We start from the raw sequence: 17,921 nt of genomic DNA, 5'->3' as shown, positions 1-17,921 counted from the left end.
ACTTGAACGAGGTATAAAGCTACGGGCGGGTGTGACCGGTCGACAGAGAACGCTGTCTCCTAGGTACCTGATTTCAAATCTGGTATGTCCAGGGGTCCGTGTTAATCATACTTTTAATTTGCATTTTTATGAAAGAATTATGATATTGATTATTCGTTATTCACCTTTTCACATTTGGAAAATGTGTCAACACGAACATTCGAACATAATGAATATATCATCAGTTCTGAACGTCAACATAGATAACAACACCAACTATAAAATCAAATATATTTTCAATCAGCATAGTAATTTTGTTGATGTAAGATGGGATATTTATACATTGCCTCACATCATGCGACACTTATCGATATAACTTTAGAGTGATGGATATCAGCTGCAATGTGCATTATGAGTGCGTTTAATACATGCAAATAAGTTCACGCGAAACGTTTCACTCGATTTGTAATATTGTTCTGCTTCTGGGTTTCATTGTCAACAAATATGTTCCTACGTTGAACAGTATCAGCAATCCAGCTATTACTGCTAGACAAATTATACCTGCAGTAAGTCCATCAATATTTGCCCTCCTTGATTGTTTGCCTCTTTTTGTATCCTGGTTTTCGTTTTCACAACTTGCATTCCGGTTGGGAACATTTGATCCAGCTTTGAAGAAAAACGGGAAAAGCAACTAACAAAGGCGAAACAATAAGGGTCGATTTCTGGCCAACATTCAAAATAGCTGAATTTGGATTGTTTAATTAAATATGATTTGTGATGCAATATCAAACATTTTGTAATATTAGTTTCTTAAACCATCACGGGGCACACATGAAAAACCCCGATCGTTTTTTAATTTCTGAGCTTATTTTATATATTTGTTGGCAAGACACCTTTAAATAAAGTAAGTAGAATACCAAAATGTATAGTTAAGTTTAGAACATTAAATGAAACTCATTATAGATTAGGTTAATTCGATTTAAATTCCATTTTAAGGATAACGCCATAGTTTCATTTAAAATATCTAGAAGTCTCAAAATATTTTGAACGTTTGTTAAGTGCACATTTAAACAAAAAAAAGAAGGCATATTACAATTCAGTTTAAAACATCGAAATGAAATCACTGAAATCGGACACACAGTGTTACGATCCAATTTCGTATATAACATTCATTTCACCAAGGTAAACATAGTGCAGTTTCATGGTTAAGTTCAAAACGTGAAAATAAAATCATTATACTCGTAATTTAATTGACTGTTTTGAAATCTTGATTCTAGGGGAACCCTAAGAAATGTGGCGAAAAATTACATATATCAGAACACATTTCGTAACTTGTGTCATACAACATTTGATGATCAAAGTAAACAAGTTGTTATAATTTATAGTTCAGTGTACAAAATACAAGGTGAAGATAACGAACAGTGATCAATCTCATAAATCCTATAAACAGTTCAGTGTACAAAATCAAAGAAATAGGATCATGATTCAATTCAGTTGAGTCGAGATTGTCGTAAAATTCTTTAATACAGTTTTGAAAAGGGTATATTTCTATATTTCATCCAAGTAAACATGGGGCCTATTTTCATAATTCATTGCACAATATCAAACATACATGCATAAATACATATACATACACATACACACACACACGGACACACACACACACACACACACACACACACACACACACACACACACACACACACACACACACACACACACACACACACACACACACACATATATATATATATATATATATATATATATATATATTAAGAAATCACATAATTTCTCTTCCATCACTGTCTTAACCTTGCTTCAGTTGTAACAGTAGTGATACAATATCCAAATAGTTGAACCAATGATGGACGCCAGTGCAAACATAATCAAACTGCCGTACAGATTAAAGGTACAAGACGATTGATGTCGCAAATGCATATTCACTCTTGCGCCAGCACGGCTCTGTCAATACCAACCAGCAAGGTTACCAAAGGAATACAGTATTCAGGAAAGATATATGGAAATATGGTGAAAACCCATTACTATGTTATCTAGTTCCTCGTTAGAGAGTCGTAGGTAATCTTCGTCACACTTTTGTGTACCGAATGGAGTCCAGTTCACGTGTTTGTGGAGCTTTTGCAATCCAACCATCGCTTGGAACCTGTTTGTTTTAGTTCCTAAAACCAAAAAAAAAAAAAAAAAAATTTAACAAAAGGGAAACAAACAAATATATGCAATGCATGTAATGATTATGAAATTGGTTCTCTTCAATTTATAGATAAGCAAAATCTACACAAAAATATTTTGCACACAAATAGATACACAGAACACAAAATTGACATTACTGTCACACTAGTGGTATGTGACTCCTATGGCAAATGATTTAATATCATGAAACATGCCTGTTCCGCCCATTTTCTATTTGTATATCACTGATACATGTACAAGTTATGTACCAATCTTACATATACAAGAAATGTATTTTCCATTCATTAAGATTATTTTGTCATATCTTACCTCTGTATGTGACTTCCAGTAAGGAGTACAGTACATGCAGTTTGTTTACACCGTTTTTGTCTACATGTGAAATGGGAACGTACGCATTTGCTGTTTGTAATTGGTCATTTCTTTTTTCACTATAGTCGCACGAAAGCAATGCAAATACATATAAAGGAAGACATGTTTCTTATCCTATTATTTTCTGATTGATGTTCACCCGATGTTTCGGTGCGGTTACATATGTATTTGACGATGCAGCACGGACATTGACATTTCCGGAAACAAACCAGTTTGAAAGAGAAATAACGCATTTAGACAATCCGGATTGACACTATATTCTAAATCAATTGCCAATGGAACATATCACATGTTTTAAAATTTGAGAAATGGTTGTGCATTTAATACTGTTCAATGTCATTTGCTCTTTTGATATGGGCAATCGTTCACTTTACCGATCACGTGACTAGTTGATATTTGGATCGGTCAGTGATCTATAAAATTTTAATATTATTTCACAATACTTACCCAATATCATGCTAGAGCGTGTATAGCTATCACTGACTACACGTTTTATTCTGCGATATTTTCATCAATTTAATTAGTAGTTAGGTTAATGAATAACTATCTTCTCATGTGTTCTTTGTGACCTTTCAGGCCTCATGCTCATTTAACGGTTGAGAACATTCATTCTACCGACTTCGCGACTGCATCACCGCCAACACTTAGAGATGAGAAGATAGTTATTCTCATTCTAGTATAATTTATGCATTTGTTTTTGTGGTTACGTATTATCTCGTGGATATTTGGTTCTTTGTGGTATATGAAATAAATGTTTACGCTTGGTGTTACATATATATTCACTCTATTATGTCACGATTGAATTATTTTTGCATTATTAATGTTCGTTCAGCTGCCTCAAACAATATTGCATTAGCCAATCAAATCACAAATTACTGAACGGTTGCATTCGAATCTATTTGTAAAAGTGATACAATTTCATAACAATTTTCCATTGATAATTTACAATTTCATTTCATTTCTCACATCTACATATCATGCGTCCTTCCAGTTAGCGCGCCATTTGATTAAAATAATACTATAACATTATGTGTATTTTCAACATGCACGGTTCATCAGGAAGTATTTTTTCGTTAGATGAAATGAACATCCTCAACTAGTTTGTAGATTGCATATACGCAGATGCATACAGACATCTACATGAACAGGAACAATGTTTTAAACATGATGATATGAGAAATATTGGTTAATTGTTCGGTTTTTGATTGAATTATTGATGTTGTGTAATGTATAAGCATACATGTTCTTTTATTTTAATGCATACCAAGCTTGAAGTGAACAAATTCAGTGACTAATGTCACAGTTAATGCAAATATCAAACAGTACAAGCAAAGTTTTCTACATAAAGACCATTGGTGCTATAATATGATACACAGTAACAGATTTTCTGAATTATATAGAGAATATCACATGATGGAATCCAGAGCATATGACATATCAGTCCGTGCCATCCAATAGCAGCCCAAGGGTCGAATACCCGAGTGCTGATATGCGGCCTGAGTGATTTAATCACATTTTACGAATTTTACTATGTGATATTCTATTCATTAGATACGAAAATATTGTATACCTCCAATGGTGTGTTTTTGAGGAATATTTTATGTTGTATTGGTTCAAAGAGTTGATTTTACATAATACCAATATTCTATTCATTACGATATTTGCATTTATTGTAAAGGTAGATTAATGTACAATCTGTATATTTGTTGCATACATATGTGTTATACTTTCCCTTTGAGTTTAAACTAAGTCAATACAGTCCTTTTGGAATTGAATATATACATTAATTGCATCCATCATCACTCATAAGTGGCACTTCCAATAAGCCTAGTAAGGCACATATATTTATGTCAGGGATATAAGGATATATCGAACATTTTCAAATATCTAATCAATTCGATTAAGAATAACTATAGATAAAATATGTTCTTTTTATTAATTTGATAATTATCCATTTTTGCACGCCGGCCTGACATTTGATCCGTAAATGACATGCAGAATCTGTACCACCATTGCCATGCAAGTATATGATAAAGTAAAAGACATGGTAATTTGATAATAAATATATATGGTAATTTGATTTACCAATAGAAAAAAAAAGGGTGAAATGATACTTATATGCATCTTATCAAAGAATATAACCTAAGGAAGTTTGTACATACGCTTGACCATATTTAAATGGATTATTTTAGTAGCGCTTAGTACAAATTGTAATAGTTTTCTTTGATTCTATGGCTGACTGTAGTAAAACAACCACACATGTAAAGAAGATGAACCGTTTAATTATAAAATAACTTTGATTCTATATTTAAGATATGAACTTTATAGAAATATGTACCGACTGAACTTCTCGGCTATTTGTTTATTCACCACCATTACCTGTACTTCTTAGTGTGGAAGGTTCAAAAGCTACCGTGTGCTCATTAACTTGGATATTTATTACAGTTGATGTGGATGCTAATATAGTTCCATTGTTGTCTAAAAGTAAATATTTGGTGGATTAAGCGCTTGCATACCATCAATAATACAATGCAAAGAGTAAAGGGGAGACAAGAGATAGTACATTTATATTGTTTAAATAAGCATATGATACCTTTACACCCCGTTGTCGCATTACACAGTTGCTGTTCGCATTCACAATTTTTTTGACATTCTTCTCCATAGGTTGGATATAGGCAAGGGTTTTCACAGTTACATCCGTACAGACCAGCTTCGCAAACTGAATTCAGATATCACAATTGGTTGAACTGATTTTTAAGCATGATACTTTATTAGGACATTTCTATAGAGGCGCAGGGAATATTAATCAAATTACCCCTACACGTTTCGAAGGGAACATTATATCGCATAAAACACTCATGGCAATATTAGTATTTAAGGAAAACAAATGACCAACAATTTTGATATCTACTCAAATCTTACGAAAAACAATTTTAAGAACACACAGACGGAAATATATGAAAATGACAAGAACTAAAACAAAATATATATATCATACTCATGTTTAAATGTACACGAATTGATTAAGATATAACATTTAAGTCAACAAAGAAATGCATACTACCGTACCATATTTTATTTTGACATCTGGAGAACAACATGCAGTTTATCTTAAGATTATATATCAGTCAAATTGAAAATTAGCACAGTTTCACCGGTCGAAAATGTGTACATTCTCGTTATTGTGCAGTAAATGCCTCACTATGTTCAATGAACATGATATAAGTACCTTTTTCACATTCTCCACAACCATGCTGACGATGACAATAATGAACCTTGCAGTTACAAATAAACTGACAGTCCTTCCCGAATGCAGGATACGGACAGGGCCTAGAGCAGTTAGGTCCATGAAACCCGATATCGCACGCTGTTTAAGATAAAGAATTTCTTCATAAAGTTTCATTTGTCATTCCACAATATCAGTATTGAATCATCGCGACTTCTTGGTAATACATACGTATACAGTTCTTTAGAAGGTTATTCCAAAAGTATCCAGCGCAACAAATCGATCCGTTTGCCCTACAATATTGAAAAGGTAGTGACTGCAAATCACGTGCTTGTTTTGGTCTCTGCAATTCCGTCACACTTACACTAAAACGCTACCAGTATTGAAAGGAGTGGTATAATTCAGACTTATTCATGTTGCTTTGGGCCACAGCGATGAGGGTATATTGATGTGTAAACGTCTACTGCAACATGGGGGTTTAAAGTCACGTTCAATGCCCCGGTGACTACTATTTCTATATGGGAGCAGTTCACGATGGAGTAGACACTGTCATGTTTGCCTCTTAAGTTTGATGCAGGCCAATGTACGATCGAGGTTGAGTCCCGTAGGGATCAGGGTTAGAATAGGTCCTCACTACCCCTTGCTTGTTGTAAGAGGCGATCCTACGGATCAGATCGCAAAAACCGAGGTCCTGTGTCACAACAGGTGTTGTATGATAAAGATCCCTCCCTGCTCAAAGGCCATAAGCTCCGAGCATATGCGTGAATTTTGCAGCCCTTCACTGGCAGTTGTGACGTCTTCATACTGGTGAAATATTCTCGAGATGGACGTTAAACAATATTAAATCAATCAATCAAGGTTTGATTCCGGTCATGAAATGAACACCAACCACTAATGAAATGCTAATTAAACCACATCTAAAACGTAATACATGGATTTCCAATAATTCGTGTTTTCCCACCTCTCTATTTTGTATTCCTGATAAGAGTTGTGAGATTGATCACTGTTCGTTATCTTCACATTTCATGTAATTTATGTCACTCATAAAATAGATTTTGTTAAAAGTTAAACATCTATTATGACATAATCATATCAATGAAAACCTGGATATCAACTAACTTGAAATTATATTGAATGATGATTTCTGCATATCAAATAACTTTATTGCACTCTTTAGTTTCTTGAGAAATTTCTCTAAGAATAGTCTCTACATTCTTGTGTCAAATGTTAATCCCCTTCTGTACCCTGATTTATCTAGTTATGGTGTTAGCAAACCATAAATCTAAAAGTCATCTACTTGCACATAATTTTGAATGAATGTACCATGATATTTTAAAAGATATTTCTAGACATTGTTTTCGATACTCTTTGAAAACAAAATGAAACGTTCTTTTCTTACCAAGTCTTCGGAATAACGGTGAGAACAAATGCTACTCGTGTAAATCAACAAAGCTATCTGAAATATCCTGGTGCTTATATAAAACTTATACGGTACCAAATTATATATATATATATATATATATATATATATATATATATATATATATATAACTACTGGGAGATCGTGTCACAATGTGAAGACAATCAGAGAAGTTGCCTATTTCAATTTGATTAAGAAATATTTACTTGAACATCAACAGAACAAATTAAAGGAACTGTACATTCTTATAATATGAAATATAAAATCCCGCCTGTGGATGGTTCTATGAGGACTCCAGCGGCCACACAGTGGATACATCTTAATCTAAAGTATATAAATTTATTTATTTAATATTTTGCTGTACATGGGATGCATCCTTGTAGTGATCAAGTGAAAGATTTTTAAAACATTTTCCCCCACATGTCTTTGTACATTCTTAGACTTTACTTTGATCTCCGTCTAGCTCAAGAGATTATGATATGAACATATAAAAAATTCATTGTTCGCGGCAAATTTCACAAAAATGATGCTTTAAACACACGTTAATGCTTTGCAGATAATTGATCGTTTCCTGTCGGAAATTGAGTTGTTCTTTATTTGAGAATACCTTAATTGCCTTTATCAATGAATGTGTTATGTCCAGATTACTTTTTCTTTCTTCAGAGGAAAATATACCACAAGAACAGTCTATACACAGACAGTTAACGAAGTTTGATCAGAAAGTCTCACTTTATCTTAAACACTAATTATTTAATAAAGAATGCATAGTTTCAAATGAATAGTAAAAACATCTTTTATATGGGAATCTGCTAATACTTAAAAATAATGAGAATTTATCCTCTACTTACCCTCCACAATTTGGTAATCCAGAGGACTTCATCTGTTTGAGGAGAATACAGATTATCGAATATTTTATAAGATGGTTTAAAATCATTCTGCAGTTATATCAACTTATTGAAATATAGTTTAAAAGCAGCTAGGAAATAACACTGAATGTGTTCCCCTTGAAAATAATGTACACGTTACTCAAATTTCTCACTATTTGTTTCCTGTTCCAGTATCATGCAATTCATTTTATTTTATTGGTTATCTTCCTGATCACGGTTTCATTAATCATTATTAATTAAGTATAGATAATGCTGGAAAATATAAACTTATTACTTATATCGTGTTACCGTTCCTTGCCTATAATGATTGTAAATACATTAATTCGAATGACATACGTTTTACAACTGCCTTTCAATAATATTTTAGAAGACAATAGCCTTGCATTTATCTGCTTACCAAAGTAAAACTAAAAATTCAAAAAAAGACTTTATAATAGAGTATGCCGCATTTTGTAAGTATTACAGTTGTACATTATTGTTCTTTTTTCCAAGATTTATCGTCTAATGTCATATTTAGAAATTTAAACACCAAAGAAAGGAAAACACAATGTTCATAGTCTAATATCAAATTTAGAAAATTAAACATCAAAGAAATCAAAACACAATAAAACAATGAATATATTTCAATCGGAAATAAAGACAGGAGAAAAACCACAAAGCGCGCTGCGGATACAAAAACATTATTGAAAATTATGGGAATGTTGGAAGATGCAATTTCAGTAAACCTTATTAAGAATGATGTGTAGTTGCTTAGATAAGGTGAACGTCATTTTAGACACTCCACCAAATATTTGTCCTAGCATTTGTAACACCTGACACTTATAACTATATAAATGCGCAACATTCGATCATAGCATAATTATTAAGCATAAGCTGCGTCAGAAAAAGGAAAATAGAGAATTATTGGTCAGTTATATTGGCAATCATATCAATATCGGATCTTCTTTCAGGTACGAGAAGTAGTACGAAACTTCGATCTAAATTTTTATAACGTTATCCTTATTTATTGCCTCGAATGTATGTTGAAAGACAGTTGTATATCATTCAAAAAGGAAATTTATTAGAAAACTTCAAATCTTCACATGCATTCAATGCACACCTTTCCTCTATATATCACGGTATCATTTCTTTTCTCCTCTACCTTATACTTTTAATAACCATGTTGTTTATATTGTGGTGCAGGGCACGGGAATTGTAACACAACGCCTACCCACTATGCCCCGTTTTGAGCAGTTGTTGATATCAAAATGCCAAACTATGGACGGACATAGAACAGCGCAATATGTCCAGCAGGCTCCCATTTGATGAATGATTTGAACTGTCGGTGATCTAAATCAAAGGCAGAAGTAGATTAACGGTGTCACCTAAAGAGGAAACGTCTCTTGGAAACAACGAATATTTTTGGAAACCCATGTGTTGGGACTTACAAGTACTTGAATGTGGAATTTACCTGTGTTTATATGTAAAAGGAATCGATTTAAATGGTACACCAGTAATCACAAATGATTGAAAATATTAAACCTTTCTGCTGGAATATATACAAATGTAAACAAAATATTTTTCATAAGGTGTATCTATATATGTTTAAGCGTTTTAAAATTGAAATTGCAAAATCTTCAATGAAATTGTCTTTAAATTTCTTTACATAATGGTGTTTGATTGATGCTGTATCAAAATGAACATGATGAGACAAATCTGCATTTTGGAGAACAATTTGTATGATTAGTCATCTAGATTTCGGAAAATCACATGATAAAACAAAGAAATGTGAGGGAAATAGAACTCAAAATGATGAATATCAGATGTCTCATCAGGATGTGATGAAATAAAAATACATGAGGCTGTACGCTGTTGTTAAGAATTAAATATTGTGACTAAAATTGCGTACACGGTAATTGTCCTAAATGCAGAAATCTATTGTCACATATTGCACCCCACTTATGCCAAATAGTTTCTGTAGTGCACCCCTTCCAAAAAGAAAACCCAGATAAAACCTAGACAGTCACCCAACAAGGCAAACACACGGATAATCAAAATTTAGCTTTCAGACTATTATGTCTTTGATGAAAGATGAAGATAAGGAACAGCGATCAATCTCACAACTCGTACACGCAATGCAAAAGAGAAAGTTGGGCAAACACGGACCACTGGATATACCAGAGATGGGATCAGGTGCCTAGAAGTAGTAAGCATCCCATGACTTTAGTTTAATTTCACCAGCGAAAGATTGCTATCCTTACCCTGATAAAGTGGACAATTAAATATGATTTTGACAAGAAGCATCACAACTACGTTTTATTTTAAAGCATTAATTTGTAGTTCTAATGTTCATTAAACTTTCAAAAATGTGTCATTAAATCAAAAAAAGTGAAACTTATTCTGTAACCCACTGACATAATGCATGTGTAAATTCTTTATTCAATAGTATAGGTATAGTATACCGTTTGTTAGACCGTTGTTGGGACACTGCTTTTGACTGTGGATAACTCCGTTTACCTTATAAAGATATAGGGCGCACAGCGGACCATGTGACCAGTCAACAGGAGATTATTACTGCTCATCGGCACCTGATTCCACCCTTGGTATATCCAAGATCCGTGTTTTTGCATTGCTTATAAGAGTTATGAGATTTATAACTTTTTGTTAACTTCACCCTTTCATATACTAACAGGATATATCTAATAATATACAACAAAAGTATACATTAATCTTAATTTCACAGAAACTATTTTCTGGGGAATGATATTGTATTCCACTTTTCTGTTTTCCGACGTGGACGCATGTCGTTAGAGGTTTTGTTTAGAGTCCTTCTAAAGACCATATTTTCTGAATATGATTGGACATTAAAGCAAATTGAATCTTAACAGGTATAATCTCGAATATGATAAATTTTGTGTTGTCTTATAATATGCTTTTAATTGAATTGCATTGTTTATATTGAAGTTTAAAATCAGATTGTCGGACTTCCTGACTGGGCCAGATTGTACCCGGTATATTTTACCAGTAGTTACGCAGTGATACATACACTTGACAAATTAATACTGATGTGCGAAATAGTTTGATATTTATTAATTTAAATGTAAATCAATTAATAACTTCTAAATTGATGACTTAACAACGATGCGGATTGGATCAAAAATTCATTTGATTTCTGTCTCAAAAACAAATTCGTCCGAAGTTCATCTGCACTAAGCACGCGGGACTACTTTTCTCTGGAGTGCGTCTTCCCCGTTAACGGCCGTTCTAATTTTAGCGCTATCTATAGAACGGGAATTTCCACACATGCATTAATTGTTAACGAAATGTATTATTTTGATGCTACCAAAAAACAAACACAACCAAAGATGTGAATAAAATATAAATTAATTTAAAGAAACAACACGCATGAGGCTAGTGATGACGTGGCAGAATAGTCAACTTGATGACGTAGCTAGGGCGCTGACTGGTAGAAGTAGCCTATACAGATTACGGTTTGCATCGTCTGCTTTACGAGTTCGATAACAGAACGGAGCAAGCAGCGACTTTTGATTAGGTAAATATTAATGAAATTTAACTGCGTTATATGGGGCTCAGTAAACGAGGGGAATTTAGATGTAGAGATGTTGGTTTTTTTTATTTGATATTGAAATGGACCCGAGTCGCACTCCATCGTTCCTATGATACGAGCAGTGTTCAACTTCTCGAATGCAAGACAGCATATATACAGTCACCGTTTGAGCGAGCGCATCTACATGTACCCACATTTCATAAGGTTCATGCTTTGATCAGGTTCTGTCTGAACAATGTATATTTGCCAAATACTCAGTTCATGAATGAAATTAGGCAGTTGAAATATCCCATTTAGTTTTCTCCAGGAGTTTGTTTTTTATTAAAGCGTTGAAACATAATATACATGAATGTGATTGAAATATTTTTACTATATACATTTCATTTCTGTTGACGTCAATGTGACCTGTTGAATATTTGACGCGCGACTGCCACTGCTTTCCTTATTTCTACCCTCAATCCTTCCAAGTCACTAATTGTGTGATGAAAATGTCCAAATCCTATTGCGAACCTTTCAAATATGTAGAATTGTGTAAAAAACAATGCCTTTGAACATCAAATGCATTTTCAATATAGTGATAATTTTGAATTAAACGATAAATTCATCAGTATTTCTCATACATGTGCGGATCCAGAATTTTTCTTTAAAGATCCCTTTGTAGCAATGGTATGTTTCAGAAAAGAAAATTAGAACAATATTGATAATTTTGTACATAATCCTAATTTTAACACAGTGGTGTATTATTTCAGCATCCAGATATGATCATCGAATAAATTGCAACAAACAAATAAATAGCCCCTCTCCACTGTTTTTATAAAGATACATTATTAAAAAATTATTCTCAAAACTAGAATTATTAAATGGTTTTTCAGTCTTTAATAACAAGCGACACGGTTGGTTATGATGAGGGGGGGGGGGGGGGTGGGGTCATCGTGGTTTGTGTTTCCGAACGTCCCAAGGAAATATAGCTTTAGATTAGGAAAAAAACCAAATAATTTTTTTAAAATGTATATTTTTGGCAAATTCCATTGATTTATTGGTAAGATCTTTAAATACCTTAAAGTAATGGAGTTTAAAGACGCATTAGGTGTGTTAATGTGTGTCATAAAAGCCTTGATATTGAAAAAAAATGAAGTTTAACCAATGCATTATTTATTTTGTTATAATGGAAAAGGAGGGAGGTATATGTACGCTTACAGTCCATGTAGCTTCATAGTTTGACAGAACAACTTTAAAAACATGTGAATGCCATTGTAAGAAAAGTTCTGGTGTTGAATTTGCATAAGTTGTTTTTTCTTTTACAGTTTGTCTTGCGATGCAGCTTAATATCGGTCTTTTTTTCAAATTCAGTACTTGTGCTCTCCCACATACATATGTAGTTTAGCAAATTAGTCTCTTTTTTCTTCTTTTTAGAATAATAAATTCCTTTTGATTTTATTATTTAAATCAGATTTGTGATTTGCAAACGATTATGCACAATTTGTATTCGATGATATATTGCGCATGCCTATTGTTTACATGCATTATCCCGGTAGCACGACTTTTACAAAAAGAAATAACAAACATTTAGATCCGCCACTGCCAGACTTATTATGACGTACGTCAAAACGTAGTCATGACGTTATAGATCGGCTTACTCTGCCTTTCATCAACATTGTATTTCGTTAAACATTGCGCCTATTGATGCACTGAATATTCGAGCAAGGAGACCACAAGATCAGATCAGGATGATATTCCACGTAAGTTCACAATCATATTTGAAGGTGTGAGATTGCGAGATCTCCGCCATTTTTGACAAGGAACTTTTGGGATTGGTGTCATTTTTTTTTTCTTGTTAAAGGTTTAGAGTTAGCTCGGATTATTTCGCGCGCGCGCTGGCTCGCTGCGCTGGCTATTAATTCAGAGAACATGTGTAAAATCTATGTAATGTTCAATTTAATGATTTCCGTTTTTTCGAGACATAACAGAAATGCATCATCTGTCCTGAATATTTGTCATTGAAATGGTTTCCGCATTTGAATTTCCGTCCATAACTTCCCAAAACGTTTCCCTTCCAATTTAGACATCTATTTGTCTTTTGTGTTATTGTATATTCTTAACTTTCGGTAGATCTCTGTTCAAAATAATGCACAGTCCTATGTAGACGATCAGGGATACATGTGTACACAACAGATCACTCCAACTACAATGATGGCATATTTCAAAGTTTCTGAGTTTCCCTTTATAGTGGTGCCATCCCATTTCCAATACAAGAGTTACTCTCTGCAGTTAGCTCATCTAAAGGGAGGGAACTATATACTTTTATGTTTGGCACGGTGTGAAATATTGAATAAACACATTACATCTGCATAATTCTTAGCAGAACATGTGTACTCACTTTTGACATTAGCTAAAGGAAGTTATATAACCATAAATTAAGTTTGCTTAATTAAGGGATCAAAATATATGCGGATTTTTAATGATCTTGAATTCAGAAAATTAAGCATGATGCCTTACTAAGATTTCCATTTGCCGTTTTCCATGGATAAGGTTTAATTTTAATCATTAATGAACATGCAGCTTTCTTTGCTGCAACACAATTCTTTGCTTCAACAATACCGATACCCTTTTCCCAAGTTGGTCAGTTTTTGAGAAAGGAACTCTAAGCTCTATAATATTTTCCCCCAGAATACTTGTTTTTTCCCTTCAATTTATATGTTTAACAGAAATAATTTGATGTGTTTGCTTTGAACTAGTTAAAGTAAATTTACCAACTTTAAGTACATCCAAAATATGCTAAATGACCATGCAGGTAAACACCGTATCTTAATTGTTGATTGACTGCACTATCAGAGCAGAGCTGACTTTGGTCATTAGACAACCAATTAGCATCCAAGAAAATCTAACGACACATCGGATTTTATTCTCACTGTTACTCTAATGAAATGACTTGAATATCTTATTTCACACATAACATCACAGAATCTTCTGTTGAAGTCCCTAGCAGATAGAACAGCTTTTGTACTAAAATTAAGAGAATCTACTAAAGATTGTAATTCTCTTTATAACTTTTGTTGTTTGTAACATATCTAGCAATGATTTCGAAATTTTCCAGTTCGATATTTTTTCTTCAGATTTCTAATAATCAATCGGGCTAGGAAAAAATGATGAGGGAGCTGGAACAATCCTTGAGAATGGTATCATTTGTACAGCTTGTTTATCAGGACAATGAATAGCAGGGTGTTTGTTTCGACACTTTAAACATTGGTGTCGATATTGAGAATTATGAGGTTGACAATAACCTTTGTTGCTGTACTCAAAACAAAAGTTTGAGCAGACCTGAGAAATCTTACATACTCACTAAATATTAAGGGTTAAATAAAACAAGCCATAGCTCTGAATCAATATTTTCCTAGGAAATATTGTTGTCTCGGTTGGCACCGAGTTTGACATTTATCATATACTTGATAAGGCTGATAAATACATACTCATATGGATAAAAAATGCGTCTAGCTAAGTGTCAATGTTGTATTTTTGATTGTATTTGCAGGTTTTTAATGTAAGCTGACCATGCATGAATATAACTATTTCCCTGCGTTTCAACATATGTTTGCTTATTTAATGTGTATGTAGTTCCACAAACTCCCCTTTCATATTTTTTGTTTAACTGGTTGAGTAACATGCATACCTAGATCATCATGCACAATGGTTACTTATGCTCTGGGGTGATAAAAATGAAAGTGGAATTTTGTCAAAAGAAACGATTTGATCTGAATCAGATAAATTTGATGCATGCATATTTGCTGTATTATATGATACTTTACTACCTTCAGACGACAAAGTGACAAGGCGTTGAGAAATAATCGTCTCAATCCTTTTGTTGATTTCTGGCAGCATTTTCCCGCTACTGACGAGACAACTTCCTCCAGTTATGATACGCTGATTGATTCACTGTTAGTCCGAGGATACGTTACTAGGTGGATCTGTGTTCTTTTGTCGAGGTTGCATATTGTTGAAATAGTAAAATATCTACATTTTGAATTCTGATGTAGAAAAACAAAATAAACTTTATAAAGCTACACATCAATTCTATTGATTTATAAATACAGATCCCTGTGCATAATAAATGAGAAATAAACGACGGGATATAACATTCTCAAAATTAGAAGTTACTTAAATGTTTTAGATACGAGAAAAATACACCAACCTCTCAATCCAACTGATACAAATATTGTGACGTCAAACCTCAACAGCAATAACGCCTTATAAAGTATGGTGTTTCGCGCACAAATCTTAGACGCGGATCTTAGACGCAACATTAACCATTGCTATAATAATTGTATTCATTTTGTAAAAGAAATGAATCTTGTTATTTCATCTGCAGCCCCAAACACACACAAACACAAAAAACCGTCGTAAAACTTTTTCTTCACTGATATACCCAAACATCTATATGGTTTAGGGAATGTAGATATCCAAATTCATATCATCATGTACATACTGAAATTATAATTTTGAAGGATTGTTAATCAGTGATGTTATTTGACACCACAATAAAACTAAGTATAGACCCTGGCGTCAATCTATACCTTTAATGAATTCCATTTCACTCTATGGACGAATGTCTCCATTTTCAATGGTAGATATCTTGTAGAGTCATTCCAGAGAAAACATTTCCTGAACATGTCAGCAAATTAAAACACGTGTAACCTCGTGTAACCTCGAGTGTGCTTTATGAATGTTGTGTTTGTCTTCTAAGATGATTTTGATAGAACTGTGTCGTTTATATTTAAGTTTAATATTAATTTTTTTGAATTGCTGACTGTGCCATTAGTTATGTAGTGATATGTGAACATAGCAAATAAATACTGATATGTGAAATAGTTTTATATTTTCCAACTCAAATACAATCGTTAATTCAGAAAGCATGTGTAAAGCCCATGTAGCTTATACTGTAGTGATTTCCGTGTTTGCAAACATAAGAGAAATGCATCATATATCGTGAATATATGTCATTAAAATAGTTTCCGCAAACTTCCTTATGAATGTTTCTCTTCCAATTTCGACACCCATTTGTCTTTTGTGTTCTTGCTTATTTCTTAATTTCGGTCAATATCTATGGAAACGAATGCGCAGTCCTATGTAGACGATGATAAATACGCAACAGACGACTCCAAGTCCAAGAATTGCATATTGCAAAGTTGCTGTGTTTCCATTGATAGCAGGGACATTCACATTTCCCCTGCAAGAGTTACTCCCCGCAACTAGTTCATCTAAAAGGAGGAAACTATTCATATGTATGATTGACCCAGTCACAAACATTGCATACACCCTTTGAATCCGCATAATATTTAATAGAATTTATATACTCACTTCCCAGCTTAGATAAAGGGGAGTAATACCATCATTAATCATTTTTTTCTTAATCAAGAGTGCATAATGTTTGCGGGGGCTTTTTGAAAAATACATATGGAATCAAGACAAATTTGTGTTATGCCTTACTCAAATTTCCATTTCCTGTATTCAATGAATAAGCGTCAGTTCTCGCTAACGAACTTACAGGTGATGACGAATCTGTGGGAAAATGAATAATATTGGTATTAAGTGTATATTAGGGTAGACAATATGTTGATAAAACTTTAAAATTATATCATAAAACTATATCATTTGAACATCACAATAGATCCAATCCATTCAATTAACTAAACATAATGATGCATAGGAGGTTAAAATCGCGATTTTTTCATTTAGCAACAAATCGCAGTCGGTTTAAGGTTGATCGATCCTCATGTGATGTCATAGGTTTTTGCAAAAATCTTAATAAATTCAACTTTGCGCATGTTAGAAATATATCTTTCTGAGGAATTTTATTCACTAGATATGATAAAAAATCTGGTAAACTATTTATACTGAAAAAGTTTACATTTTTCATAGATAATCAATTATTTATGATTAAAATAATTTTGTCAAGGGCAATAACTCCTATGCTGGAATTTCCTCTACTTGATGTCTTTTATACATTGGTTTACCTAGTATCCGCAATTAATCTATACATATTTATGAATTAATCAGTTTTTTAAAACTGTTGATATTTAAATTTTGTCATTTCAACAAGTTTTTATCTATGTTTATTATTCTGTTTAACGAAAATATGTGATTTTCTGATGTTGATGTATACTTCTGTTTTTGTATGTCTGACATCTTTTAAAAGGTGGCAACAGATATATTTTCTTTGGTTATTAATTATATTAAACTATATTGAGTGGAAATCAATACAGTGTTTCCACTTTTAACCATTAATAT

At 33.1% G+C, this 17,921-nt stretch overlaps 1 protein-coding gene and 1 pseudogene across 2 annotated transcripts; both read right to left on the bottom strand.

Moving 5' to 3' along the window:
• Positions 1-17,921, bottom strand: part of LOC125677021 (uncharacterized) — a 50,963-nt pseudogene that overhangs the window by 14,667 nt on the left and 18,375 nt on the right.
• Positions 257-16,449, bottom strand: LOC130046349 (cell death abnormality protein 1-like). 2 transcript variants are annotated; one of them, XM_056159789.1, is made up of 7 exons: positions 15,446-16,449; positions 8,054-8,085; positions 6,017-6,078; positions 5,789-5,926; positions 5,153-5,278; positions 4,939-5,037; positions 257-645 (listed from the first exon to the last, which is right to left on the bottom strand). In XM_056159789.1, the coding sequence occupies exons 2-7, from the start codon at positions 8,083-8,085 to the stop codon at positions 434-436; spliced, it is 669 nt and encodes a 222-aa protein (XP_056015764.1). In that variant the 5' UTR covers positions 15,446-16,449; the 3' UTR covers positions 257-433. The 2 variants fall into 2 exon arrangements, with proteins under 2 accessions (XP_056015764.1, XP_048770886.2); XM_048914929.2 differs by lacking the exon at positions 15,446-16,449 and having other exon boundaries at positions 8,054-8,236.

The sequence above is a fragment of the Ostrea edulis genome, chromosome 3 (assembly GCF_947568905.1).
Source record: "Ostrea edulis chromosome 3, xbOstEdul1.1, whole genome shotgun sequence".
Taxonomy (NCBI): domain Eukaryota; kingdom Metazoa; phylum Mollusca; class Bivalvia; order Ostreida; family Ostreidae; genus Ostrea; species Ostrea edulis.
Note: the sequence above shows the minus strand (reverse complement) of the source record. Positions and strands in the feature narration are given on the sequence as shown.

Excerpts from the sequence above, each read along its gene's own strand:
- LOC130046349 (XM_048914929.2), bottom strand. The coding sequence starts at position 8,139 with ATGATTTTAAACCATCTTATAAAATATTCGATAATCTGTATTCTCCTC. Across the intron at positions 5,927-6,016 it reads CCTTCTAAAGAACTGTATAC|CGTGCGATATCGGGTTTCAT; the intron begins GTATGTATTACC and ends TATCTTAAACAG. Across the intron at positions 646-4,938 it reads TTCCACACTAAGAAGTACAG|CTGGATCAAATGTTCCCAAC; the intron begins GTAATGGTGGTG and ends TTTTCTTCAAAG.